A 12,156-nucleotide genomic window follows, 5' to 3' on the forward strand; every position below is an offset into this window, starting at 1 on the left:
AACGCCAAATTTAGCTATAAACTAGCTTGAATGGCAGTGCAAATAATTGAGCGGGTCTGGCAACTCGCCGCTGAATTGTTGTTACGCGAGCGATTCTTTTCGTTTTATTTCTAGTTAAAATTATCAAAGAAATATAATAGAATGTTGGCCTTACGAAGTTCCCAGAGATTAGGCTTACGGTAGGCCACCCTTCTAATTAGAAGTAACCAAAAGGAATCCCTCACCTGACCCCTATTTTTTCAGTTCCCTGCTACCGGCTGCCTTCAAAAACGTGGGATTGGTCAACTATTCCTCCTCGCAGTCCAAAAAAGACGATGGATACTCCTCTTCGGACGACGAAAAGCCCACGAAGAAGAAGGAGAACCCTGCGGAAACGGCGGCCCAGCGGCTGAACCGCCTGTTGGGCACCATGCAGGCCACGGATCAGCTCTCGGCATCTGATTTCCCCCGCCCTGGCGATGCCAACAGGAAGCGGAGGGAGGCCCAGAAACAGGAGGCGGCCGCCAAGAATGTTCTCACTGCGGCTAAGAATATTGCTAGCATGTTGGGCACCAGTGAGAGTGACAAGAAGCAGACAGAGTCGGAGCTATTGGCCAAGCTCCTGGGACATGAAAGCGAGTCTTCTCCAGCTGCGACCGGAGAAAAACAAACGACAGATGCTTCAGCATCTCCTTCTGGTGATAAGGAACTCAATCTGAGGTGGGTACAAGTTTAATGGACTTCAGCCGGAATTTTTTATATTCTTATTTCAATGTCTTTTCCGGATACAACAGTGATCTCATAGTGGGCATGAAGATCGATCGTCGCCAGCAGCCACAGCAGGTGGAGCAGACTCGCGGCGAGTACGTTCGTCGCTCTCTGGCTTCCAGATCCAAGCCACAGAATCGAGATGGTTTTTACCAGCGGCCACAGAGGCAAACCAAACGAGAGGCTGAATCATTTACAGGCAGCGTCAACTTGTACGGCGGAGAACCGTTGGGCATCTTCAAGGATACCCAGCTGCCCATTTCCAACGACATCCTTTCAACCTGGTCGCAGCTGAGCGAAAGGGAGCTTAGTCTCCAGGCTTCCCATCCCCCGGCAAACTACTTCGAGCAAATGGTCCTGTGGACAGATCAGAAAAAGGTGTGGCGCTTTCCTATCAACAATGAGCAAGATTGGGAGGACGAGCAGAACGTAGACTTCTCGGAACACATTTTCCTCGAACAGCATCTCGAGGACTGGTGTCCTAACAAGGGACCTATTCGACATTTCATGGAGCTTGTCTGCGTCGGCCTGTCGAAGAATCCCTATCTGACTGCCCAAGAGAAGAAGGATCACATTTTCTGGTTCCGCGACTACTTCCAGGCCAAGAAGGACATACTGAGGGATCTGATTAGCAAGGAGCCGAGCAAAAGTATTTCTGCTTAATGTTTTCGTTTGAATATTTGTTAAAAATATATTTTTGCTTTATAAGACCAATCGATATATAGTTATATATATGATATTGTGTAGATATATGTGTGTGTATAAGAATGTGAGTCCTTTAAATATCCTAATACTTCGAAGGCTGTGCTGACTGTGCGCGGAATGTGTGAGCCGGGAACGGGCTTCAGAAGAGCAGGATGCGTTTTTCCACAGTCTTGCGGCAGATGGGACACCCCTCAATCTGATCGCCGCACATCTGGCACGTGCCGTGGCCACATAGGAAGACCATGTTCTTTATGCGGTCAAAGCAGACAGGACACATAGTCTATAAGATAAATATAGAATCAGTGACTGAAGCATTTTCAAACAAATTCGAACTCACCTGCTCCTTGATGTCCTGCAGCTGCTGCTTTAATTTTTGGACATCATCCATCTGGAAGTTGTTGACATTGGAAGGAGCCACGATCGCGTTTCCAGTTGCCGCTAGATTCGATACATTTGAAGAGGCTGCTGCAGCGGCCAGCAGATTATTCTGGCTATTCAACTGATTGCTGCTGCCGGCCACCGGAGTAACTACAGTGTTGTTCATGGCCACGCTATGACCGGAGGCATTGGCACATGCTGCCGCTGCTGCAGCTTCCATGAAGCGTTCGTCGGGCAGTGGCAATCCCACTGATGCCATTCCTCCAGCTGCCACGGAGACCTTCTCTGGTCGGCCACCTCCTCCGCAGCAGAGACTGAACGACAATATCTCATCGATTTGCGTGCGACATAGGACACACTTTTTCATCAAAGCACTGCAGTGCTCACATGCGACCATATGGCCACAGGGTCGGAAGAAAACAGCTGCCCTGCGATCCGAGCACACCATACACTCGTCGATCTTTTCGCGCGAGGAAACTGTCTCCCGGCAGATGAGGCACTTCTTCACCCTCGGAGCGCAGGTCTCGCAGCAACTGACATGGCCACAGGGTTTGAACACCGTATCTCGCTTGGCGTCCGAGCACACCATGCACTCATCCAGGGTGGCTGAGGACTTCGGAGGATCCTCGTGCAGCGATTGGCTCAATTCGTTGGCGATGCCATTGAGAGCAAATATGGATGATGAGGCAGCGGGGAAAGTGGATGAGGCAGCCAGGCTGGCAAGCGGCAAATTGGCTGAGGAGGACTGATTTAGGGTACCACTGGCGGCTCTTGCCCTGGCATTCGAACTTGTACCAGCCACATTTCCGGGCAACTCAGAGTCGTCGGTTTTCCTTTCGTTATAGCACTTGACCAGGGTCTTGCAGAGATTGGGATCCGGACACAAGTCCAGTGGGGTTTGCTGCTTCCGATTCTTTAAAGTCAAATCAGCTCCATTTGCAGCCAAGAAGCATGCAATCGAAGCAGACGCCTTCTTGTTATTAGCATTCCTCAGGCCCATCAATAGCTTACCAAATCCTTCCACATCTTGCAGTTGCTTCAGTTGCGAGAGAGTGTGATGTCGAAGCGCTTCATGCAGCGGAGTATCCCCGTCTTTGTCGGGTATGTTTAAATCTGCGCCATCCTGCACCAGCAGCTTGACGATCTGCACATGCTGACGCTCCACCGCGAGATGCAGAGCCGTCTGGAGATTAACATTTTGCCTGTCCATATTGGCCTTACCCATATGCACTAGTAGCTCAGCAATTTCAACGTGGTTGTTAAGTGCTGCCAGGTGCAGAGCTGTGTAGCCATCATCCTTCTTCTCCTCCACGATCCATGGACGGTTCGTCTTGGTCAGCAGGATCTTCATGGCACTAGGATTACCCTTTAGAGCAGCATGATGCAATGCATTGAATCCATTGTTGTTGTTTAGCGTGATGTCAGCCCCGAAGTCCAGCAACAGGGACAGCATCTCGTCGTGCTCCTTAGATATGGCATCGTGTAGGGGGGTATCGCCCTCGGAATCTTGCAAACTAGGATGGCAACCTAGCGTAAGAAGCGTCTTCACTACGTTCAAATGGCCCTTGTTGACAGCAATATGCAGAGACGTTTGCCTTCGCTTATTGCGCGCATTTAAGTCCGCCCCTGCTTTGGCCAATATCTCGATCACTGCCGCCTCATCGCCAAACGCGGCATGGTGGACAGCTCGATCTCCGTCTTTGTCCTCAATCTCTACGTCGACGGCGTGGCGTAGAAGCACCTGTATCACTTCAATATGGCCATTCTGGCTGGCTGCTTGCAGAGCAGTATGTCCGGCAAACACACCGTTGACGTTGACATCTGGCCCTGAACTGGGCGAGGCACTGGAAGTCGAGGGTTGAGCTGCACCAGCCAAGTATTCCTCGCACCGTGCCTGGACACAGGGATCAATATTTAATATCAATTGAAAAGTGTATTTTCTTGTACTTACCGCAAATCCATTGGCTGCTGCCTTGACAAATTCTTCAGTGGCATCGCCGGAGACATTTGGTTCGAACAGCTTTTTGAGAATGGCCGAGAGACGCTCACTACTGGGGATAACTGGAGCACAGCCGCCATCGGAGGCAGTGGAAGAAGCCACCTTGCAAACGGCCAGCGGGTTATAGGTCCACGAAGTATTTCCCACCTCCACTTTAAGGTCGTTATCATGGTATACCTGCTGCACGCGGCCGATTTTTCCCAGAGTCAATTGCATGGCGTCAGCCCACTCTCCGTGTCCTCGCTGCAGGATCTTGATGCTCTCCACATCAGAACAGATCTTGACAATGTCGCCCACCTGAAACTCGGGGGGAGCAGTGGTTGGCGAGGATACTTTTGTGAGGACAGCTGGATTGAAAGTCCAGCGATTGCCGGAATTGTAGGCCACCACAATGTCGTGATCCTCATCGATGCCCACGACCATTCCTGCGTTGCTCAGGCACTCGAACATGCCATCGGTCCAGCCGCCATGTCCATGCTGCAGAGACTGAACGATTTCTAGGTCTAGATCAACGGTGACCTTGTCGCCGATTTGGAAGCCATGCGGCCCTTTTCCGGGTCCGTTTTCGCCCAGGAGTGGCAGGTGATCCCTGTAAACATTACTACCCTTGGCATCGTTAACGACCTTTAGATCCGCCATTCCCTCGAAGCCAACGCGGTACAGATTCTTGGAGCCATTGTCCCAAATCACGTAGGCGGCCGATCTTGGCGAGGCCGAAGACCAGTCCTGGATTTCATTGACCTTACCACGCCGGCCTACGCCTCCGTCCTGATCCTCCCACTGCCAATCCACACCGCGAACTACACGAGCTCCCGGGAAGATGCCCCTGGCGAGCACTTTCTTGGACTTACGGCGAGGTTCCAGCATGGTTCGTTCACCTCCTGGCGTTGTGATCCTGTAAAAGCGGTGCCTCAGATGGTGTTTATCTCCATGGTAGCAGATGGAGCACAAATCGTAGTTGATGCACTCAGCACACTTCCAGCGGATGCCGAAGATCGGTTGCTGGCGGCAGGTGTCGCACATGGTGCCCTCGTGTTTTACGCCCGTGGGTGCACTGTCCAGAATGCGCAGATCGTAGGCTCCGGCGCAGCGGTAATTGGCAGCTGTTCCATTGTCCCATACCACCACCACCTCCTCGGCGGATTCGAAATTGCGAACGGTGCCCACATGTCCTTCGCCGCCGTCCTGAGAATCGAAATGAAACATTTTTATATAGTAGTAGTGACTCAGTCAATCTTTCGATTTTCCATTTCGTAACGCACGCTGATTAGGACGCGAAAGTTATAGCCGAAGTGCATAATTGCAACTAACTAAGTGTTAAGGTAGGCAGTCGCTACAAATTCATTTCGCTATCTCTCAATGGGATCAACGAGTCAAAAATAAATAAATCTCAAGGGAATGAGGGTTTGCATACCCTCATTTCAATATAATAGGGTTATTTTTGCCGCGCTTGACAAAAATTCATAATAACTGACAATGCTCAATTTATATTATGATTCTCGAATTTTGAAATATTTCAGGTATTATCAACATTATGATTTCTCAAATCATGTCTCTGAATAGATGTTATTACGATTCACTTTTCGTGCTGGCAAATCTTCATAAAATCAGTTAAAGCAATTATGTGCGGAAATGTGACTATTTTAATCATGCTTTTTTGTATCTTTCTGCACTTTCAAATCGTTTTTCTGGGCTAAAGCAAACAGACTTTCAAAGCTTGCATCAGAGTTATGATGTATGAGTTATGACTCACACGCCATTTGTTAAGACATAATTAGGCAAGCAAAGGTAACACTTATTAAATGTAAATGTAAGCTTGGGAAAAGAAGAATCGAGTGAATGAATAATTTATAGTGTTTACTGAATATGCTCAACATAGTTACATAGGTATAATTTTTATTTGGTTCAAGATGCTTTACTCCTGATATAAATTTACATAGTTCTTGGTCATGCACTTTGATCTCTCTTAAATTGCAATTCTAAATGAAACTAATGACAATTTTATTAGTTTCATGAACTGGATTTTCTCAGTGCACCTAAGTAGGACTTCATACCCACTTTCTAGGATCACATGTGTCCCCATTGATATTCTGGTTAATAATGCGAAAAGAGAAACTTGACTAGTTTGGCGAGATGTCAAGAATCAAGTTGCGCGGTGTGCAATTAAATTAATTGATCGGTCAATTGAGAACGGGGAGAGTCCTTTTTCACTGGAAGCACAAACAGAACCAGCACCAAAACTGGAGACCCTCCACCCTGCCCACCTGTTTGTTCCACTTCCAGTCCGGTCCGCGGATCACCCTGGCACCCACGCCCTCCATGGAGAATCTTCGGACGAGGGCCGCTGCCGAATTGCCGCCGCCTCCCGTTGCTACGCCACCGTTGGCGGAGGCGGAGGACGAGGAAGTGGTGCCTCCAGGAAGGGAACCAGCCCCACCCCCTCCTCCGCCTACTACACCACCTGTACCGCCGCCCGTTGCACTGCTCACTACCACACCCACAGCTGTGGACTGTGTGTTGGTGTTGGTGTTCGTATTGCTGTTTGTTGGTGCTCCTCCTCCACTGGCATTTGCATTGGTGGAGTCCTTGGCCGACGAGAGGGTGGCCGCACAAGACATTTTACCACTCCGCAAGATCGCTGGGCGGGTGGACTTCGCTTTCCACGGTATATTGCACTCTTTTGTTGGGTAATTCGCGTTTTAAAATCGGAATCGCTGCGAGGCAGTCACGGAATTTTTACAACCACCGAACAATGTGACCGTATTCGCGTAAGCGATAGATCCCATGCTATACGATGCGATAGATATCAGTATGACCGACACTCAGGAAATACTAATGCAATTGCTTAACTCTGGTCGCTCTACGGAGCACAGTGGAAAAAGTGCGAATACTTTGCAGCAAAAATGTAACGGTAGATAGTTAACACCTATTTTATGGTTTATACCGTTTTTTGTTTCTACACGATATTGTACCTCACGCTTCATGTAGATATATGTACGTGTTCGGGGCAAAGAAAAATTGGCTGTGTAGATATTATGGAGAATAAGTATTTTGTAAATCTTGTATGCTGTATTAGTAATATAAGTTTTATTAATTTGAGTAAGCATAAGGATAAGCATAATTATTAAATCTTTTTTTAGTTGATTTTTTCAAAAGCTGTCAAGAATATCCCACTGAGTTTTTATTTTAGTTTTAACCTAAAATAAATAGTAGTTTTTAAAAATATTATTCTGGTCAAATTTAATATGGTGTTTTGATAAACTTTTGAATAATAAATTTCCGATGTTGCTGATAACTAAGCAACAGCTTTAACTATATTTCTGTGAAAATAAGAATGATTTGTTTTTCAGCTCTATTTCATAAAGTAATCGTAAGAATATATTTACTTCAGTCCAACGAAAATCATTTCATCCATCAAAAAGTTTGGTAATTAAAATCCTGGCTGCCTAAACAGCATGCATAATTGCCACCGTAAAGTATCAATCACAGATTTGAGTAATTTCCAAGCGTCCCCTTGGCTGCAACTAATCAGTTTAATGGCCCGAAATGGCCGGGTCAAATGATCTGTTAGCGGCCGAGATGAAAGGCTGGCACGGACAATAGTCAAAAGTGTCCTCGTACATCAGAGACATCAGCAGACACGCTTCCCTATGGGCCTAATTGCTTTAAAATAAGCCACACCCACGGTGCCCGAAAATCCATCTTGCACGCACATTACGAGCCCATCGATCGACCGTTAGGCAAGTGACTGCATCTCGGACCTTTTCTCCCACCGGAGGATTGAGCGTGCGGGCGGCCGGCGGCTTTGATCTTAAGGATCGGAGCGGTATAGTATGGTATGGTATAGTGTGGTATAGTATGGTACGGATATGGTGTATGGTATAGTATGGAGTGGTGTGGTATAGTGCGGTGTGCGGGGCACGCTTGTCAATTGTGGTTGGCTTCAAAAGCGGCTTACTGAGCCCCATGTCCCGATACCAATACCGTTTTCAATCCCAATCCCAATCGCAGTCCAAGCCGCTGTCCCAGTTCCCCGGGCGAATGAAGTGTGTAATTTGAAATTAGCTCAGGCTCAGCGGCACCTTTTGAGCCCGGCCGACTTGACTTGGTGCACCTGCTGCTGGCGGAGATTGTGCTGCTGATGCTGCTGCCGCTGCCGATGGTAGAGTGGTGGTGATGGTGATGGTGATGGCGAAGTCGATGGTGACGGTGCGGCTGTCCTGCGGCGGCTACTTAGTTACGCAGTCGCACCGCAGCGTCAAGGCCACATACCGTCGTCGCCCGCATCTCGTCCAGCTCGCTTCGATGCACAAGGAAAAATAGGTAGTGCGATTGGCTTTCAATATTGTTATCTATGATATACATATTATACCTATTTATTAATTACTCGAGTTAAATAATGTTGCTCTATGCATATGAATATACAGTTGCGAAAAAAATAATAGCACCACCATACCTTTTTTTGTTATTGATCAAATAAGATAAGGTTGAGGTACCGATAGAACCAAATACTGATTTTTCGCATAATGCTAGATATTTTTCCCATCCAAAAATGAAAAAAAAAATTTGAATTGTTTATACCTTAATTTTTATAATTTTTTTTGGGCGGCAAGGTCTAAAATGAGGCGAAAAAAAAAATAGCACCACTATCGATTTTTTCAAATAATCAATAATTATCGAAGGATTGCTTTGGTAAAAAGCATGTGGTTATTAAACTTGACACATAATCTATTATTTCGAAAATGATTTTTAAAAAATTTCCTTTAAAAAATCATTGAAATGGGACGTGGAAAGCACTGCACTAAAGAAAAACGTGACTTGATCAAAAAACTCATTTCTGAAGGAAAATCTTTTAGAAATATTGGCCAAATCCTTCAATGCTCAAACAAAATTATGGGAAATGTAATCACCTACAACGAGAATCCCGAAAAACGTGGGAAAAAACAATCATTGGGCACCCATCTCTTCAAAAGGCTAGTGCCCGAGAGCAAGAAGGATCCATTTAAAGCTCCTACCGAACTGAAAAAGGATCTCAACATATCCGCAACAGTGCAAACAGTTCACACATGTCTAAGGGAACATAGTTTAAAAGGCTGTAGTCCAAGGAAAGGTCCTTTTTTTAAATGGGAGACACATACCCAAGCGCATTAAGTTCGTCAAGGAACCTTTAAATTGGCCATGCGAAAGATGGACGAACTTTTTATTGTCAGATGAGAGCAAGGTGGTTTTTTTTGGTGGCAATGGATCTTGATCGAATGTAAGGCGCCCTAGGAACACCGAATATAAGCCAAACGACACAGTAGAAGCAATTAAACACGGCGGATCCAGTGTAATGGTATGGGCATGTTTTTCTTACTATGGAGTTGGACCAATACATTGGATAAAACCATAATGGATCAGCATGTGTATGTGGATATTTTGGAAACGGTTATGCTACCCTTTGCTGAATATGATATGCCGCTAAAATAGGTCTTCCAACAAGACAATGACCCCAAGCATACCAGCAGGAAAGCCAAGGAATGGTTCCAAAATAGATCAGTTCATGTTCTGGAGTGGCCTGCGCAGTCGCCAGACCTCAATCCCATCGAAAACCTTTGGTCGAATATTAAAAAGGCAGTTGCAGCTTTTAAGCCAACTAATAACGAAAGCCTATGGACCGTGATTAAGGAGTCCTGGAGCAATATAACCCCAAAACGGTGCCAGGACATGGTTGACTCCATGCCAAAGCGTTGCGCAGCTGTTATTCCTAATAAAGGATACACTACCAAACACTAAATTAATGGGATCGGCGTAGTTTTAATATACAATCACTTGTTATTAATGAATTTGTTACTCTTAAGTTTATATTTTATGTTTAAACCATTTTTTATGAAGTGGTGCTATTATTTTTTTCGCCCTTTTTTGTCATTTTTCATAAAGTTCCTTAAATAAGTTAAGAATTCATAGAACAATTGTGATTTTTTTTTATTTCCTAAAAAGTGAATTGTTTAACCTTTCTAAAAAGGTATTTCAGATCCTTTTAAACCCAAAATTGTAGGTAGGAGACTTATTCAAAGTTTTACTGGGCAAGTGGTGCTATTTTTTTTTTCGCAGCTGTATATGTATAGTCCTTAGATCCTGTAGGGTGTACTATGAACGAAATCGGAATAACGTATATTTCAATACTCGACAATATTATAGACATACACATTCCTATATAAATAAGTTGCAATGATCTTTAAGGCATGAAAGTAGTAGAGATCTAATAATTTGTATAATTATTTCCTTAAACAGTATATGTTTAAGTAGTTTGGAAAGCTTCTACCAATAGTCAGGTTAAAGCAAACATTTCTTTAGATAATACAAACAGTCCTACCGCAAATCTCCTCATATCAAAAGCACCAAAAGTTTCGCGCGGTGTACGATTTCATTTTCGATTTCAGCTCCATTCAGCAAACGAATGCCACTGAGATATACGCAAATTTATGGCCGCACACATCTGTATGTACATTTATAATCTGACTAATTTGCGATCTCTCGATTTTCCAAATCCAAGACTCATCCAATCCGGGCTTCAATCTTCTATGCGTGCATTAAGCGGGGGGCGCTAATCAGGTTTCTGGCCCCAAATTGGTTTCATTTTCATATTTCAATTTCGAAAGACGGTAGCCGGAGGTCTGTCGAAAATGCAAAATCAGTAAGACCAGTAGTCGCGACATGATATAAATTAACTGTTTTGACTTTGTGAAATGAAATGCCGGCCCCCTTTGAAATTCAAAAGGCCGCAGCGCAGAGGCGAAAATATCGAAAATAGCAGCCAAATCGATTTCTTACTCGCAGCCGAAAATTCAGAAAAACAAAATAAAATACCATTCAAAGTGGCTCCGAGTTGTTTATCTCGTTAGAGTTGCCAGCGCGCCGATTTCTTTTCGGCTTAAATGGTTTATGTGCGTTTGCAACCAGTTTTATGGACATCGCCTCCGCAGCCTGACGGAGCGGCCTGATTATATATTGATGCCGCCGCTGGACGCTGGATGCTGGATGCGGGATCTTGGATCTTGGATCTTGGTGGAGGTTGGTCGGAGTCTCCGATGCCGCCAGACTGAAGCCAGCCTTACATTTAGGTGGGATGTGGCCGGCGCCTTTGAAGCAGCGCGTTTACCACGTGCCGTGGCAAGTTCAAACCACTCCGCCTTCCCATCCCATCCCTTCCGCAATCCTCTCCAGCAAGAGCAGCCATCAGCGCTCGCTGATCACCCACATGATCCAATCAAATCGGCGACACACAGACCCCCATTCGAATTAATAAACAAAGCAATGCTCATAAATAAATATGCATTTTATAAATGTTTATTTATATTGTTTAGCCGAGGGGTAAGCAGATTCCGCAGCTCGCAGCCAGTTTTCAAGTCGAGTAGCGATTTGAACGATTTTAATGATGTGTTCAACGTCTTATGATTTAATTATGCCGTTTGTTGCTGCGGTTATCGTTTGTTATCTTCGCTCGGTTTTGTTTTTTGTTTGTTGTCTCCGCCTCTCTTAATATCATATGCCCCATATTGAAGCCGGATCGGCTATTTATTGAGCCTTAATTATGTGCGATTTAAATTCTTAATGAATGCCGCTTTTGGCCAGATCCGCCGCAGATCAGCTCCCGTTTGGCGTGGGCGCACATGTGCCGATGATTTAGCTGATAACGAATTGAGATATCTGCATAATGCCAACATAATCACAACCTATTGCCATAATGTGGGTGGGAGTCGCGATGACCAGGCGCCAGCATGACGACCCAAGCGAAACACCTTGCTCACTCGCGAAATTCCGCAGATTCGGACGAAATGGGATGAAAATATGGATTATTATGATGAGGTCGGTTCTGCTGGCCAAGAGGAAGTGGAACGAATTCTACTACGCTGAATAGGAGCTTACTTTGTCGTTTATACCAATCCAATCAACACAATGATAAATAAGTAAGTACTAAAATAAATTTCAATTTCATTCGAAAAGCACAGAATTGTTGTGTATGTTTGTACTGTTTCATATATAATTCCACCATAAAAAATATATCATTTCAATAATTGTTTAGCAAATAATTTCTAAAGCGAAATGTTATTTTCTGAACACAGTAATGTGCGGCTGACAAACTCATTACCTACGAATACAATTAGAAAGAAAAACTAAACATAGTTTTAGTTCGTTCCTTTATGCCTTAATTTAATTTATTCATTCCATTTTCAAAATTCATTATAAAAAATTAATTTAATGGGTTTTTATCATTATGTAAGAATAGGCTTGTATGCTGAGCAAACAACAGATGCTTAATTACTGAAATACTATTGTCTAAAAAG

General features: G+C 44.9%; 2 protein-coding genes across 2 annotated transcripts; one reads left to right on the forward strand and one right to left on the reverse strand.

Moving 5' to 3' along the window:
• The first annotated feature begins 22 nt into the window (after positions 1–22).
• On the forward strand, positions 23–1,461 carry LOC6539527 (28S ribosomal protein S31, mitochondrial). The gene is made up of 3 exons (XM_002086379.3): positions 23–179; positions 244–699; positions 774–1,461. The coding sequence occupies exons 1-3, from the start codon at positions 142–144 to the stop codon at positions 1,408–1,410; spliced, it is 1,131 nt and encodes a 376-aa protein (XP_002086415.2). The 5' UTR covers positions 23–141; the 3' UTR covers positions 1,411–1,461.
• Positions 1,400–6,596, reverse strand: LOC6539526 (E3 ubiquitin-protein ligase mind-bomb). The gene is made up of 4 exons (XM_002086378.4): positions 6,094–6,596; positions 3,782–5,014; positions 1,790–3,724; positions 1,400–1,732 (listed from the first exon to the last, which is right to left on the reverse strand). Exons 1-4 carry the CDS (start codon positions 6,445–6,447, stop codon positions 1,592–1,594), a joined length of 3,663 nt encoding a protein of 1,220 aa, XP_002086414.2. The 5' UTR covers positions 6,448–6,596; the 3' UTR covers positions 1,400–1,591.
• Between the last annotated feature and the right edge of the window lie 5,560 nt (positions 6,597–12,156).

Source organism: Drosophila yakuba, chromosome 3L (genome assembly GCF_016746365.2).
Source record: "Drosophila yakuba strain Tai18E2 chromosome 3L, Prin_Dyak_Tai18E2_2.1, whole genome shotgun sequence".
In the NCBI taxonomy this organism is placed as follows: Eukaryota; Metazoa; Arthropoda; class Insecta; order Diptera; family Drosophilidae; genus Drosophila; species Drosophila yakuba.